The 18,092-nt window shown below is 31.6% G+C and overlaps 1 protein-coding gene across 2 annotated transcripts; it reads left to right on the forward strand.

Moving 5' to 3' along the window:
- The first annotated feature begins 1,689 nt into the window (after positions 1 to 1,689).
- Positions 1,690 to 12,049, forward strand: LOC124538176 (senecionine N-oxygenase-like). 2 transcript variants are annotated; one of them, XM_047115125.1, is made up of 8 exons: positions 1,690 to 1,838; positions 5,274 to 5,476; positions 7,871 to 8,009; positions 8,701 to 8,872; positions 9,194 to 9,469; positions 9,724 to 9,887; positions 9,996 to 10,139; positions 11,673 to 12,049. In XM_047115125.1, the coding sequence occupies exons 1-8, from the start codon at positions 1,758 to 1,760 to the stop codon at positions 11,874 to 11,876; spliced, it is 1,383 nt and encodes a 460-aa protein (XP_046971081.1). In that variant the 5' UTR covers positions 1,690 to 1,757; the 3' UTR covers positions 11,877 to 12,049. The 2 variants fall into 2 exon arrangements, with proteins under 2 accessions (XP_046971081.1, XP_046971082.1); XM_047115126.1 differs by lacking the exon at positions 1,690 to 1,838 and adding an exon at positions 3,972 to 4,164 and having other exon boundaries at positions 11,673 to 12,048.
- The last annotated feature ends 6,043 nt before the right edge of the window (positions 12,050 to 18,092 follow it).

An 18,092-nucleotide genomic window follows, 5' to 3' on the forward strand; every position in this document is an offset into this window, starting at 1 on the left:
TTCTAACCACAGGGCCATCTCGACTCAAGATCACACGAACGTAGAATGGAAGAATGTGATATGCGACATAGACTATAAATATAAAATTTATAGAATATTCATAACAAAATGGCGTATCTCCATAAGTCAAAATATCACGACTGAACGATGTGAATCCCTAGAGAGTTGCACTGCATTTCCCTGTATTTTATTCAAGCATCAAATCATAAGCTTATCTGGTATTATGTTTTCCTCAAATTTTCAATAAAAAAAGAAAAAAACAATCATAAATATATTGTATACTAAAAAAATGGTTCCATATATTTTCCATAGTCTGTACTATTTGGGGGCAGGCTCCGCTAAAATTCTTTTTCATGGTCAATTTAGAATATAATACAGTTGTCGAAGCGAATGGCCCCTTGTGAATCTAATTTGCGCTTCCATAACCTGACCAATGCATTTTGTTAGTTCAATCTCGAATAAGTTGAATATATTTCCAAAAAATATATTTCCTTTTTGGTAATAGTAAAATATTAATATTAATATATGTTTTTTAAGTTTTTTTTAAATTAAGTATGGGTTTTGATTTAACAGAAAAATTGTGTATTAGTTGGCATATAAGAACGCAACCTACTTTGTTTAGTAGTTGACAATGATGTCTTCTTAGTTTAAAATATTTTCAATTGACATGTTAGCTGGTACTACTTTTTTTCCAATATTATACGTCGTTGCATTTTTCTATGTAATTCTTTTTATTTATTTCCACCGAAATATCATCAGTATTTTAATGTAATAAAAATCAAGTATCTTCACTGTGTGTAAGATTTCAATCATTGTAAAGCCTTGTATGCTTTTCGATGTCTGTTCGATGATTATCATTATATATAAAACCTCTGTACATGTGTACTTAACTAAATCGCTCTAAAACGGTTGTACCATTTGATGTGTTTTTTTTTTCAATTTTATCTTTCAAGACAATTTAATCTTTTTATTATTACATATTAAAAACAAGTAATACAATTAGAGCTAATATATTCTTGGCTCACTATCTCTCTAAGATTGTTTTCTCGGCCTCCTATTGCTCGACTGATAACGCGAAGCATCCGAGATGTACTTTTGGTCAACATATTACTATACTTCTGATAGTTTACAAAGTTAAATTTATTGCATACGATGTAAAGACAAGATTGGTGATCATTTCTGTACTTCTCAAAAAATCCAAATACCTTACTCAGATTTCTTTATCTACTTTTCGTTTAACTTTGAGAATTAACAATAAGTAGAATTGCTTTTTTTTTCGATTCGGGGTGCATGATGAGTCTTGCACATTCCGATTTTTCCATATTTTTATGTATAGTGTAATCTTGTGTATGTTTGAATATGTTGTGTATTCCACAATGAGCTTAGGACTTATTTATTAAATCAAACATACGTCATTAACTAAACGCTTTTTAAATTTTTACATCAACAAAACTTTACGTCTAACGTACGAATAAACCAATCATCATCATCCAAAAATTATCAAACCTAAACCATAAATGTTTTTAATGTACATATACACATATAAAATCTTCTTGATATATCTTGACTGAATACAAAAAAAAATGTTTTTGGTTGTTCGGGACTTAAGACTACTCTTCAAATTATTATATATAATATACTTTAGAGGTCGTTACGATAGAGGTCACGTATATAATAATTGACACAACGTTTAGGACCACAGTATTATCGTCAATCTTGTGTGAAATAGAACTTTAAATCTTCATATTTGTGTTATAATGTGTAGTAAGAATATATTATATGCACTTTGTGGGTTATATATTAAAATAAGCTTAGTTTCGGCATTGGATTTAACTAAGGTAATGTATGTTGTTAGTTAACTTTGAAACCAATATTTATTTTAAATCATTCGTCATTTCAATTGAACAAGTGGCATAATATGTATTAAATATTTGATATTAGGTTATAAAATAAAAAATGTAATTAATATTTAACAGTGAAACATTTGAGAAATAAGAGTTTGTCAAGTTATCTCTTTTTAAAAATCAATGCAAAGATTTTTCTTGCGAATCTTTGACAATTTTGAAAAGCTTTTTTGTAAAATTTTTGAATTATCTGTATTCACTAAATTTTTAATTAAGTTTCGTATGGTAAATTTATAGACTCAAAACTCAAATAATACCAGATGCAATGTAAATATATTTTTATCATAACCTTATGCGGAACTCTTATTAGATATTGTCTTCGGAATGTAAACTGATTTAAGTAGAGTCTCGTCATCAAACATTTCAGTCGTTATTATATAATTTTTTGTCGAGATAAATGACATTTGTTGGAAACACTAAAGTAACACAGTTTAATGTCCTAATCAATATTCCAGTCTAGCGACATTAAGCAGCTTTTTCGAAAAAGGTTACAACAAACCATAGTTTCTAAAATCACTGCTCTCCACATTTACGCTAAGAAATAGTTTATAAAAATTAGAAACGTAAAAATCGTTACAACTTTTCTAGAAAACATTTTAGGATTAGATAATTTTTGGAATAGTTTACAAGATAAAGCCAATTTTTTACAAGCTTTTTCTTTAGAGCTTGTTATTATAAATGGCGGAAATTGACACGTACATATTAATAAATAATTTAAAAATTTGAATTAAATTTAAGGAGCGTTGTCGTTGTCGTTTGAAAAAATGCATTTTTATTTATGGATTTTTGAATAAATTGAGTATTATTTTTAGGTTTCGTTAGTAAATAACCATTTTTAAACTCATTATATACACTGATTACAATAATTCACAATTTATTTTTCGCATTGTCAAATAGCCTATTGTTGTACTTTTATACTTGTATAAAGTCTTATATTCGTTTATTATATTAAAGACTAGATGCTGTGCGCGTCTGCATTGGCGATAAACATTACTCCGCCCTTTTAGACCGAAACATGTTGTTAAATAGCCTATAACCTTCCTCATTAATTGAACTGTCTAATGAAAGAATATTATACCACCTCCGATTGTAGTTCCAAAGCTTAGCACGTTCAAAGAATAAAACTATTTTAGTACAGATAAAAGAACCGCTTTGTTAATTACCAGTAACATTTCACATTTACAATTAAATTCCACAGATACTTGTTTGGTACAAATTTATAAATTTGAAACTATCTTAATAACATTAATAAGACTATTATTCTGTTGAAGATATATTATAGCATAATAAAAAGACGTATATACGCCAATGATTGTGGCAAGATTTAAAATAAATACTTATATTTAGTGTAAATTATAAATAATTTAATTGATAAAATAGATTAATTACTAAATACGAAAACTAAATCCCGAACCCAATGACGTTGTAGTAAACAGATATGTTATTAACACGCAAAAAGTGAAGACTAGAAAACGTCCTAATTGGGACGTTTTCCGTAGTAATACGTTATAATACATCATAATTACGTAATAATACGTTTTGCGTAATTAAAACATCTATTTATCCCTTTTACTTATTGTTTTTATCAAGCTATCCTTTTTAATTTTAACGAAATGTAAAAATAAACTAAAATAAACGGTCCCCGGCGCGGCACACTTTTTTCTGTTGTTTAGTATGGATATAACATATCTGTTTATTAGAATATCATTGCCCGAACCAGTATTAGTTTTAATGTTACGAATATACTATTTTTCATTTATCTAATGTCGGTATAATTAACTGGACGTCCGATTTTGGCCACGCTTTTAGAGTTAACCTTATTAACATAATTTAAATTGCTAGATTTCGAAACCGATTGTAGACCATTCATATGACTAGTACCAACAGCGTTATACAATCAGTATGTTAATAGCGGTAGTTCGAACAATTCGAAGTTCGGACCCTTTCCATTTAAGTATTCAGTCAATAAACTCATAGCGTCCTCTTTATTCGAGATCATAAATGCGTTTTCGTAACAATTTAATCAGATACAAGATATTCACATAATACGGTGTGATAATATTATCAATAAAACGCATTAACTCAGACCATACCTAAATACCTACTAAAAATATTTGTTTCATTTTAGTTTTCTTCCTCCGTTGTACTTAGTTAACCGTTTATTTCGCAACAAGTGAAAATTATTATAAAAGTTGTATAATAATTATAAAAGACGATATAATATTCCATTGTTTTGATCTACATTTCATCGTTCTAAATGGTAAGACTACAAATAATTGATAATAATTAAATATAACCTCAACATTGACATTGATGTTTACACAATGATTGATCGGCATTTGTTAATTTACGCCTTTGTATATTACGATACTGTTATCGTAAAATAATAATTAGGTCACATTATTTATGTATAACAATAAATATAAATATTTTGATTACATTCGACTTTACGTATTGATTTTGGAATTACTGTAACACAATACAAATTAGATGAACATTGAATATTATAAGATTGTATTGTAGTTATCGTACTGTACAATTTGGAGTGTGAAGTTGCTGTCATCTGTCGGCTGTCATTGTAAATGGTGCATTTATGAAGTATGCTATTCGCTTTCGTAAAAAAAAGTTATCTAAGTTTAAATAAAATATCTTATTAAAAACTTTACGGTCGTAGTTTTGCATCATTATTGTTATTTTTTAAATAACTATTTCCGATAAGTTAAATTTTAGGTATAATGTGTAATTTTGAGAAAATATTATCTGGACGGTGCTATTTGAAAACAATAGTATTCGAAATAACTTTACCGAAAACTTTGTAAATTACATACTAATTTTATCAATATAAAGGATATTTCTTAATTATTTATTTAGTAAGAATGATTATATAAAGAAAACCTAAAAAGATAAAAAAGTCCACAATAATTGATAGAAAGCTAAACTTCACGTGTGGTGTGTTCATATTATGATAAACGAGGTTAATGATATTAATGACTAAAAATTAAAGTATATGTGCGCATCGATCCAAACTGCCCGTACTCCTTTTTCCACATACAGGACCGGATTTAGAGATCTGGAGGCCCTGGGTAACAGAGTAGTGGGGGCCCTTATTTATTATTTTATTAATTAAATTGAACTATATCATATCTATCAGTAACGTTTGTCTTTAATTTATTATTGTATGTATTCGTATTTTTGAAACAGTAATTATCACTTGTCGGAAATATAGCCTATGTTCACTTGTCGGAAACTTCGTCGTGGGGGGCCCCAGGGTAGTTCCCCCAAATGTCCTCCGCTAAATCCGGCCCAGTTTACATATAATGACATTTTTTTAAGGATATACCTATATTCTTTTTGTTTGTTTTTCTGTAGACACATATATCAAATCCCCGAGTATGTATAATCGGGGCTGGCCTAGCGGGACTAACTTCAGCCAAGTATTTAAAAGAAGAGGGCATCAAATTCGTTGTTCTTGAATCAACTCGATACGTCGGTGGCACGTGGCGATATGACCCTAGAGTGGGCTACGATGAAAATGGTCTACCGTTGCATACAAGCATGTACATGCATCTGAGGTAAGTTTATAAAACTAACCATCAGCTGATGGAACTGCCATGTTTGTTAATTATAACGCTACTTACGTATTACATATTAGTGTATAATCTCTATTGGTATAATCTTGACGCATTACATTATTTACAATTATCTTCCTGTCATGACTTATGTCATCATTAATTTGTTTTAAAGATAAATTTATAAATAAAAGCAGTAAATGATTAGTGATAACAGGTTACTGTTTTCTGGCGTAGTTCGTCCACAGGTTATAAATATATAAAAATACATTTGACGTTCTATTATTTTAATTTAAACAAATATTGTTATCATTTATCTTATTGTTGATCGAGCACGATGTCAAAACAAATCAGAATACTGTATTTAGATTGACATTTAAATAGGCAACATTGTTGTAAACACTGAAAACACATGTTAAATGAGAGAAAAATATTGTTATGTTGCTGCTTATATATTTTGCAAAATTCCTTTAATCGAATGCATATTTTTTATTCCAAACTTCATTGTTTAATAACATTTGGTATATCGGTTTTTGTTGGACATAAAATAAACTGTGATGATTATGTTTAACAAAACCAAATTCATAAATGAAATAGATAATATTTTTATATATCACAATCGTGACTATTTTTTTGCTCGTAATGACGAAGTAGTAATTTAACTTCCTTAAAAAAACACTGTTTTCATTATCGATAAATAATAGGTTATATATGTGATAATAGGTTAAACGAGCATTAAAAAAATTGCAACATAGTATAGAACTTTATTACATACTATTGTTTATTATTATCTCGTAAATCTCGCTTGATAATTGGCGATTCTTATTTCTTCCACCAATCTATTCTGAGTAGTGAGTGTGAATTTAGACCCATTATCTCCATTTATAAGTCCCCTTTCTCTTGCTGCATGCAATCTCTTTCTCTGATATTTTTTTATAATTTATCGTAAAATAAATAACCATTGTAAGTTTCAATAATTGAAGCAGGCTACATGTGCAATAAATGCAATTGTCTAATAAGCTAAGATAATAAGGACTTAACCTTTATCAACACCGATAAGAAACAATACATATGGTAATGGCTCAGCTTAAATACTGCAGTTGATTATATGACATTAGAATCTAGTACTTACGACGTTAAATTTAATGATTATGATTACCGCTTAGCATCAAAGAGTGCATATAACACTAGCACCTCTAAGTTTTCGAATGCATATTTTTTGTTTTGACTAACCTTCTCCAGTGGAACCTCTAAGGATTTTTCCTCATTTTCAGTCCTATATAAGAATAGTCTACCGCCATACAGCAATACTTGGTATTGTTGTGTTCCAATTTGATCGTAAAGTAAGTTAGTGTGACTACAAGAACAAGGAGCATGACTGGCTTAGTTTATATTATAGTTTACAGCATAAGTAGATAAATAAGATGAGTTGGCCAGTTTGCGCGTCTACCGACCTATTGTCAATAAATATTAATATTAATAACAACAAATATTCCTATATCACAAAAAAAAATACTTAATATAAAAATAATATTTATATCTAAAGAGATTATAGCATCATAATAGCAAACATGCAAATATAATATTTATGAAAATGTTGCTATTAAAATGTTAAAAAAATATAAAAGAAGGGCCACTGCAAGGTTAATAATTGATGTAATTTTGTTTTTGAACAATAATTACGAATTAAAGTAACGTGAAACGGAACGTATTTCAAAACACGAATATAGCGTTCAGTGACGTCACTCCTGTTTTGACTATTTATTTGAGGTTATAGTTTTAAAATTGAACATTAAAACGAAAATTAATTGCGTTTATAGCATTAAAATTGAAGTTGGGTTTGTCAAAGCAGACTCCAGATTCGTATTTTCAGTTTGAAACCACTTCTATCTCAATTTTGTGTCAGAAGGTCCTGTTAAAAATCATTTATTTGAAAACTTCGAAGTAGATGAACAAATTGGCTCAAAACATACGTCAACAAAGCTTTTGTTTCGGAGTATCGTTAATCTGTCTTATATTGTTACAAAAAATGTCTCAAAAGTCGAGAAAAAGTACATAAGTATGAAAGCCAGCGAAGACAAGTACGTTCAGAGGGGCAGTGACAGACAGCAGTGACGTCATACGACATAAAGATCCGTTTTCGCACGAAAATTTAAATTGACATTTTGAAACCGACTTTTTTTGCAGAAAATTACAGTGTTTTAGATTTTTCATATATTTGTGGTCTATCCTATATGGAGCTCTTTTAAATAAACATAAAAACAAAATATTGCATTTTCCCTTCCGTCAAGAATGTGTAAGCTGGTCTGAGTTAAGAAGAGGTATAGAAATGCCTGCTGTATCACAGATCACCGGTAAATAATCGAAATATTGATAATACGAACGTTTATATTGTAGAACGAATCTTCCAAAACCTACCATGGAGCTGAGAGATTTCCCCCTACCAAGTGATTTGCCTTCGTTTCCGAACTGGAGTGATTATTACAACTATATTAAAGACTACGCCACGCATTTCGATTTAGAGAGAGACATCAAGGTAAATTATTATCTTTAAATCTTCAATGTGTACTGACTTCTTTATATTTTTCATAATAATTATTTTTCAACAAGTAAGATTTAACAAGTAACATTATAAGAGCTGAGATAGCCCAGTAGTTAGAACGCGTGCATCTTAACCGATGCTTTCGGGTTCAAACCCAGGCAACCGCCACTATATATATGTCCTTAATTTGTGTTTATAATTCAGCGTATGATTTGCGGTGAATGAAAATATCGTAAGAATTGAACCCCTGCATGTGTCTAATTTCATCGAAATTCTGCCACATTTGTATTCCACCAACCCGCATTGGAACAACGTGATGCAATATGTTCCAAACCCTAATGCGACAGGAGGCCATAGCCCAGCTTTGGGAAATTTACAAGGTTAAGGTTACTGTTATAAAATGATTAGTTCGAAATTGTCATAAAATGTATGAATGAAGAATCCAGATGGTCCAGTGGTTTGAATGCGTGAACCTAGACCGAAAATTGAGGGCATGAACAATGGCGCTTACCATTTAATTCTATTGGACATAATTTTTTATTGTAATAATTCATCTCGTATTGGGCGGTGAAGGAAAACACCGTGTGAAAGCATCTGTGTCGGATTAAAATCTGCCACATGCGCCACTAAAGGGTGCTAGCATTTCACACCAATATATCCTGACTTATTTAAACATTCATTTCAGTTTCTTCACAACGTAATATTAGTTTCTAGAGTAAATGACATTTGGAGGGTTAAATATCAAAACGTGGTAACCGGTGAAGAGTTCGAGGATGAGTTTGATTTTGTAATCGTCGGAACCGGACACTTCAGTAAACCAAATATGCCTAACATTCCTGGAGAAGAAAAGTTTTCTGGTAGGTGGTATCTGTTTTTATTTTTTACACTATTTAAACCGAGATATTGTTTTTTATTAATATCTGTTTGATAGTTTGTGTGTATTTTATGCATATGTTTGAGGTACATAAATAATATGTTCGAAGCAAAATGATTTAAGTACTATTTATTGCTACAGGAATTTTATTTTAACGTATGCTAAAGTACTTAACAAGCCTTAAAAACGGATTGAAAACTGCGCCTAATTTTTTTTAATGAGTAATATTCGGATGAAATTAAAACAAAGCTAAGCAGGAATAGGAAAAAAATATTTTCCTTAAAAAGGTTACAAAATATTTCAGGTTCCATTATACACAGTCACGACTACAGAGAACCGGTTCGTTACGAAGGTCGACGAGTGCTCGTGGTTGGCGCTGGACCATCCGGCATGGACATCGCTATAGATGTAGCATATGCCGCAAAAACCCTCGTTCACAGTCACCACTCTAGGGCTAAATTCCGTACGGTATTTCCGAAGCACTATATTAGAAAACCCGATGTACAGGAGTTCAATGAAACTGGTGCAATTTTCAAGGATGGAAGCTACGAAGATCTTGATGACGTTATATATTGTACAGGTTCGTTTAAGAACAACTATCGTTTTCGATATTTAAATTCTAGAAACCCAAAAGTTGTTTAAGTTTTGTCATGGAATATTCATACCTTAATAGTTTTAGAAGTAATGCTTCACGAGTATCACTTAAGTCAATCTGTTAAACGAATGAAAATATTTCTATAAAACATAATTTTATATTACGGACCTATTCTCTACTTTAAATTAGAAATATATTTTATCAATAAAACAAAAATATATATTATTTTTACATTACAGGTTTTCAATATTACTATCCATTTTTGGACGAAAGTTGTGGATTAAACCTAACTCCTCAAAGTATAACTCCTCTGTATAGATACATGGTGAACATTTATCAACCCACAATGTTGTTGATAGGACTTGTCGTAAGAGCTTGTCTTGTTGTGGCAATTGACGCGCAGGTATTACACACAATTTTAATTTAAGCTCTGAGTTTAAAGTCAAGACATTAGTAGATCTCTTAGTCGCTCCAATAACAGTTCTAATATTTATTTTATTTACATCCACAGTCCAGATACGCAAGTGCATTAATCAAAGGTAACTTCACATTACCACCGACAGAAGAGATGTTAGAGGAATGGCAGAAACGAGCTGACGTTGTCGTATCCAGAGGTCGACCTTTTTCTGATATACATATTTTAGCGGAAAAAGAAGTAAGCAAACATTACCAACTTTATATAAACCCAAGTATATATTTTATTGAATCAGTTTTAATAAAAGAATTAATAACGTCAAATACTTAAATATATACGAATATGACTTAAAAATAGTTACTGTATAAATATTGACCACTTGGAATGGTCGCAAGAATGCTAGCAGCTAGTTGAATCGCAATTCCGATCCCCTGGGCAAAAAACGAACCAGCTCTCCTGTCGCCAGTGGAGGCAATGAGGCCACGTGTTTACATTAATTGTTGAAGCTTTTTGCACCACTACTCCAAGGTCCAAGTGTTTCGACAGCAAACCGTCTTATATAAGGCGACAAAGTGTCGTGTAGATATCTAAAAGAACTTAAGTTTTAAATGACTGAATTAAATCAAAACAAAACTTCACAAGAGATAGAATGTAATTAATAAAGTACATTTGAACTGATCGCTTTAAATAATTGCGTAATAATATAGTTAATATTAAATTCAAAATAAATGGAAGTTGTTCGATCGATGACATACTCCAAGAATAGGCTTGAATTGAGCCTACCGAATGAACTAGGCCGTTAACTGAAATGTAGATTTCAGAATCGATACCGAAAATTTATATACTGAAAATTAATTGTGGTATCAGTGTTGTTAATTTATAGAAAAGATCGTATTTAGCCAACATTTCAAGGGAGAAAGTAGTACGTAATGAAATTACAAACAATCAACAGCTAATCATGGAGGAAGAAGAAAAAAAGACTTTCAAATTTGAATACAAAAATGTCCCTTATACATAAAATCTCCAGTTCCCATTACTTGCTCAGTCCGCACGTATTCATTGCATACTGATACGCTGAGTATTTCATGCAAATGCAAATTACTGAGAGTTAGGCTTACTTATGATTATGGGTATAGATTATGAAAAGATCGTATGTTTTGCGTACGATTTCGATTACACGATCGTACATCGTACAAGAGCCAAAAAGGTCGTATAAATACGATTTAAATCGTGCGGTTGGCAACGCTGTGTGGTATGTCTTATACCACCTTCATTTAAATTTACGTGATCTTGTGAGCTAGGTATACATGTACGTAATGTTTTACTATATTTCGTGGTCTAAACTATTCTGATTTTGATTTTATATACTTTAATTACTAATCCTTTTAAATATAATACAACAACAACAATAGCCTGTAAATTACCACTGCTGGGCTAAAGGCCTCCTCTCCCTTTGAGGAGAAGGTTTGGAACATATTCCACCACGCTGTTCCAATGCGGGTTGGTGGAATACACATGTGGCATTTCTATGAAATTTGTCACATGCAGGTTTCCTCACGATGTTTTCCTTCAGCGCTGAGCACGAGATGAATTATAAAGACAAATTAAGCACATGAATCAGCGGTGCTTGCCTGGGTTTGAACCCGCAATCATCGGTTAAGGTGCACGCGTTCTAACCACTGGGCCATCTCGACTCTAAATAAATATAATAAGATATGTGAAATATGAAATTAAAAAAAAAAGCATTACTAAAATATTTGTCATATTTTTCAGGACGAGTATTATGCTGATTTAACAAAGGAGTCCGGTATAGACAGAGTTCCACCCGTTATGTTCAAAATTCGATCTCTAGACATGGAAGCAAAGTTGGAAAACCTCTATACGTACAGGAACTACGCTTATACGGTTATAGATAATGAAAACTTCGTCAGAACATTAGATAATGTAACCGAAAACAATAATGACAATCACTTGTAAATACTTAGTAAGTTAGTGTTTATTCAATGCAAAAAATCACAGATTGTAATTCTTGGAAAATCATATCAAAGTTAGCTGACAGTAGGAATACCTTCTATTTTTTCTTTTTTAATACATTAAGTTCATTTTTTTATAATATTTTGTTCATAACAGGCGGTTTGACTGGTTTTTAAAATCTATTTTACATATTAAGTAGAGGTTAAGGAAGTCAGTAAATGATTTTAATTTTTTATTTATAGTACCTACATATTTGCCGAAACATATTATATTAAAAATTACATATTTAAAAAGCACGCGAAAACGCTACTTGGGCAATATGACGCTACAATGGTGACGTAACTTGCCTGTATTTTAATGTACCCCGTACATATAGTAGGCAAGCAAGGTTAACAAGCAAGTGACTTCATCAATAGCCTGGCCAATCAGGAGCATTTTGTGTCACATGACAAACTTTTAACAAAGCGCATTTTTATTTATGAATTTTTGAATAAATGAAAAATTATTTTCAATTTTCGTCAATAAATAACCATTTTTAAACTCACAATACATACTGATTACAATTATTGACACTTTTCTCATCAATATGGTTCGTATAGAGTTGAGAGCTAGTTGTTAAGAAAATTAAGTTTTTGTTGATCTACCGTTGTGTCCGATCTACTATTGTTTGTGTCTAACGTGAAGGCTTATCATGTAGATATTACTTATCATTTATGTATAAAACTCTTCGTAATTCCAATTTTTTCCATATATTCTGTTGCTATGTGCTTATGCGTTGCGTATGGTCCAATTATGTAAGAAATGAAATGCTATCTCACGGTGATACGCCATTTCGATACGTGTATACTTTATATATTACATAATTATTTTAATCAGAGTCGCATATCAAATTTTGACATTCGACTCGTTTTCTGCTCTAACTTTAGAGTTTCTATCTCGACCGTTTTTTTTTAATATTTTGGAAGCAAATACGTATATCTCATTTCAAATACGTATATACATACAAAGTTAATCTTTATTTACTTTATAGTATCTTTAACTGTTTAAGACTTATTTTTATAGACTGTGTAAAGCATTTCTATTTGTACTTTCAAATAAAAGTTAATACTATATTATCTTATAATATATGAAATATAATTTGTCATTTTATAAATAATTAATTAACCATTAATTCATTCAGTTTCATTAATTAATATCAATTATAGGTACATTAGTACACGTTAATTTTATACAAATATAATAGATTATTAGAAAGCCTGTGCCTAGGCTTTCCTACGAAAGGCAGAGAATAGGAATGGCTGGAGGAAGGTGGTGCGAAGTATTCAGGAGAGCCACACGCATGGTGGTCACGAGCCTCAGTAATAAGGAAACGACTAGGAAGAAGAATAGATTATTTCTTTTATAACAACAAATGTGTTCTAATAATGGCTATAACTATATTATACATATATAGAATGTAAACTGAATTATTTTTTCAATATATAATTGTAATGACAACACTTATTATTAAGAACTAAAATGGCTCAGAGCGTAAAATATGCCCGGACAATGGTAACCCCAGGGCCGTAACAAACACTGGGCAGAGGACCAATCAGATGAATACATGCTCACAACTTAAATATCATAACTATGTTCTTTAGGAAACTTTCAAATTCTTCTCAGATGTAACGGTTTTATATACCATGATGATCTATGGTAAATTCAATATCATAAAAACCTCTTCTAGCTACCTATGCAGCGACGTATTCGATTCACCTTTTTAAAATACTCCATGGATTAATCATTAAAAATCTTATCCTTTTAAAATACTCATTTTTCTGTTTATTATTTTTGTATAAAATCACCTATATTACAAATTGTTATAATAAAAAAATTAAAATAATAAAATACAATTTTTATAAAAAAATATTTATTTTAAATATATAGCGTGTTTATACTTTTCTCTCTATGTGACATACGTTTTCTTCGACGAGCATATGAACCACCTCATGGTAAGTGGTCACCATCACCCATAGACAATGAAGCTGTAAGAAATATTCCTTACATTATCAAAGTGCTACCAACCTTGGGAACTAAGATATTATGTCCCTTGTGCCTGTAGTTATACTGGCTCACTCACCCTTCAGACCGGAACACAACAATACTGAGTACTGTTATTTGGCGGTAGAATAACTGATGAGTGGGTGGTACCTACCCAGACGGGCTTGCACAAAGCCCTACCACCAAGGACGTGATTTAGCATTTGAAAGAAGAAGACATAGCATCGAGTAACTTTCGAATAACTATTTATAAATATTAAATTAGATAGCATCCAATGACAGCAGTGTTTCTATCGTAAATATCATATCTAAATTAAATTAATTCCAGTTGAATTATCATCAGAGTAATAGTTTAAATGCCAAAGTTACTGTCAATCTGTCCGTCATCTTATCATTATGGTCATTACGTAGAATACACTCACTAACCGAGGTCTGACCCTATGTATGCTTAGAAATTTAAAATTACGTAACGAATATTGATGCGTTTTTTTAATAGAATAGTGATTCAAGTGGAAGGTTTTTATAAATAATACATGAACAATATAGTTAACAAACACTGATAATTTTAGAAGTGTCTAATGTAATTTCGTAAATGCAGAATTTCTTCTGTAGGTAGTAACTTTGGCTGGTTGTAGACCATGTGATGGCTGTGAAGTAGTTTAGCGGTGATGTTGTGCAGTTGGCCAGCAAGATCCAATCCCGATGGTCCAGCACCAACGAGGAGCACTCTTCTGCCTTTATATGTCTCCGGCTCTCTATAATCGTGGCTATGGATAATTGATCCAATAAACAAGTAATAAGTTATAAATAGTTAAATCTACTCAAATTGATATGTAAGGATGCACATTGCACAAGCTGCACGAATATATAATGTCAATGCTTTAGGAAACACTCCTGCAGATTACAGTACATAGTAAATGTGTTATCTTTCTTTACTCTTATAGTAACATACATAGCGAAGCTGTTTTAATTTTTGCAGAGCAGGATCACCTCTCCGACAAAATTCAAACCTGACATACTACCATAAGTATTTTCAAGAAAAGTTAGTATCAAGCAAAGGATGAAATATAAAAAATGGCTAATCTTTTCATTGCTTTTAAGGCTACATGAGCTAAATGCAAGTTTTATAATGCAAAAAAGTATTTGATCCAATACAGTAAACCAAATAAAAAAAAAAAAAACAATTAAATTAAATATGACAAAACCAATTTTTTTTTTCAAAAAAGTCTATACTTTTTGTACATTCAATAATTTTGGTCTTTTGTCAGATTATTCTACAAGCAATATACTAAATTATTGTTACTTAAATTATTTAGTAAAATCAATAGATTTTTTTTAAATCAGATATTCTTATTTTCGAACAAAATGCGTAAACATGTGTGCGTGAACGCCTTGCACAAATGCACAGACACTAGACAGTGCCGGCCGAGGCTTGTTGATATACAGACGTGACGTTCTTTTTGCCGCATACGAGATACATTTCTTTTTTGTGTCATTTTAATTGTAAATTCATTGTTTCATTATTCCTCAAAGTAAATATTATTTTTTCTTGTAATTAGAACTACACTATTAATATATTTATTAACTTAATATATTTATATATGTCGGAGACCGTCATGAATTCCTTAGCGTAACGAAGCGCGGCACGAATCCCGCGAGGCGGCAGCACTATCGTTACGTCACGACGCGACTAACTTCGTGCTACGAAGGAGCCTACCCGGTGGAGGCGCTCAGAGACGACTCACTTACGATTCCGCTCTCGTGAAGACCAGTACCTCCATCCTAGGAACTGTCATTCTGATACAAGTGCCAAGTGTGATACAGAGTGATACTGAATTCCTACTAAGTGTATTAAGTACTTTAAACGTAGAATAAACGTGTTACTGTATTTGCGGTTTCCTCTTTGCTCGATCACCCAGTAATACGCCCCTATGATGCCTGACGATCGTACGGATGTCGCTGTCGATCCGACATATATAATAAGTTAAAATAGCGTAGTTCAATGATATTCTAATAAACAGATATGTTATACCCATACTAAACAGAAAAAAGTGTGCCGCGCTGGGGACCGTTTATTTTACATTTCGTTACAAGTAAAAAGGATAGCTTGATAAAAACAATAAGTAACTAGATGTTTTAATTACGCAAAACGTATTACTACATAATTATGATGTATTATAACGTATTACTGGCATAATTATGATGAAAACGACTAAAGGTAAACGTCCCAATTAGAACGTTTTCTAGTCTTCACTTTTTGCGCGTTAATGACATATCTGTTTACTAGAACATCATTGGTGTAGTTCTAATTACCCATATGCTTTTTATTAACTTATTTGTTATAAATTTTAGTTGTGTAAATATTGGAAATATAGTAAAACCGATGAGGAAAAATAATATAAGGTCATATAAATTAAAAGCCAAACACTATATTTTAAGGTAAGAGTATTTTATGAGTAAACAACAGCTCGGTATCAGACATGATGTTATTCAAAATATAAGTTTAGTCGTTCACATTCGTAATATACTCGTAATTCTTTCGATATCCTTTGAAACATATCTTTTTTCGCTTTCATGTGTCCTAACTTCTACGTCATACTGACGTCGCCAGTATAATAATAATAATTTATTTCCATACAAAATTAAACAGTTACATGGTTGAACTACGACAATAGTCACACTGTGTTATACATACACGGTCATCAAAAGAAACACAGATCAAGTACTGGCTATCCTAGCTAGGCTAATTAAATAACCTGTGTTAAGGATAAACAGTCCTCTCCCCGAAAGTTGAGATATTTAAAAATACATTAGAAATATCACTACGTAGTTACAAATTAAATGTTATATAAAGTGGTTGTAGGTAAATAGTAAAGAACAAATAATGATAAAACAAATAAATTCTGTGTATGTGTTTTCTGCATGTTTGTGTGCGTTCGTGTTACTGTATGTGCGTGTGTGCGTGCGAGTGCGTGCGTGTAGGTATGTATGGGTCATTTGAAATTAAGTTGTAGAAGTAACGTATTTCTCTGTTTCATCGTACGTCTTGTTAAGCAGGAACGCAGATACGATTTTTTTACACTAAGCTAGTGACAATTTGTGTATAGACAGGTCTGCATTCAACTTATTATATAAGCAAGGACCAAGGTAATAACCGGATCGTTTCGTGAAAGCAAATTTTGGTGTGTGTAAGAAACAAATGTTATGTTTGCGTCGTTTGACAATACCAGTGTAAGGAACCCTCTTATGTTGGTAGAGAATTAAATTTAAGGTGAATAATTATCTTACGCTAAGAACCGCACAATTTTAATATAGCAGATTAGTTGGATAGAAGCCGAAAAGTTGCCACCTTTAAGATGGCGCGCTGAGCAATTTCTAAGGGTTTCATAGTAGTTTTTGGTGCACCACCCCAACACGTGATACAGTATACAATGAGAGATTGGCATAAAGCATAATATTTTTTTCTGATCACTGAAAAATTTGCAACATCTCTTAGAGTTTTAATAATATAAATTAATTTGCGCACTCAGCCTGTTAGTAACTCTAAACTAAACTAGCTTGTTACTTTTATTGAAACAAGTGTGAAGTTTGAGTAAAACTGGAGTTTTTGGTTATGAGTTTGAACGAATCGAGAAGGTTACAGAGATTGGATACAATGCAAGATTTAGATTAGGAGTTTAGCCCATTCTGGGCTGTAGTTTGGAGTTCGGGCCAGGATTTATCAATGAAGGTAACAGCGGTATCGTCAGCAAATAAACAATTTGTCCATTGGGTAAATGGGTTCCACAAGGGTTATTTATATAAATAAGAAATAATATTGGCCCCAAAATACTACCCTGTGGAACGCCGTAAGAAATCGACAGCTCGTCACTAATATGGTTGCTGATTTTGGTGATTTGGGAACGATTAGTAAGATAGCTGCTAAATAAATTGTTTTGAGTACCTCTGACACTTGAATTACTTGAATGATCTTGGATAAATACCTATATAGAAGCATTAATTATGTGACATAAGATAGGTGCCAGAGTTTGTGAATATCTTTTAAGTACGCCTTAAAGGATATTCACAAATACCGTCCCAACCAGTTGAGGAATTCGATCGTAGGCCTTTAATAACTGTAACAATTTCATCAGAGTCAGTTTGTTTCATAACAAAAGATGATAGGTTATTTGTTGAGGGT

Source organism: Vanessa cardui, chromosome 20 (genome assembly GCF_905220365.1).
Source record: "Vanessa cardui chromosome 20, ilVanCard2.1, whole genome shotgun sequence".
NCBI classification, from domain to species: domain Eukaryota; kingdom Metazoa; phylum Arthropoda; class Insecta; order Lepidoptera; family Nymphalidae; genus Vanessa; species Vanessa cardui.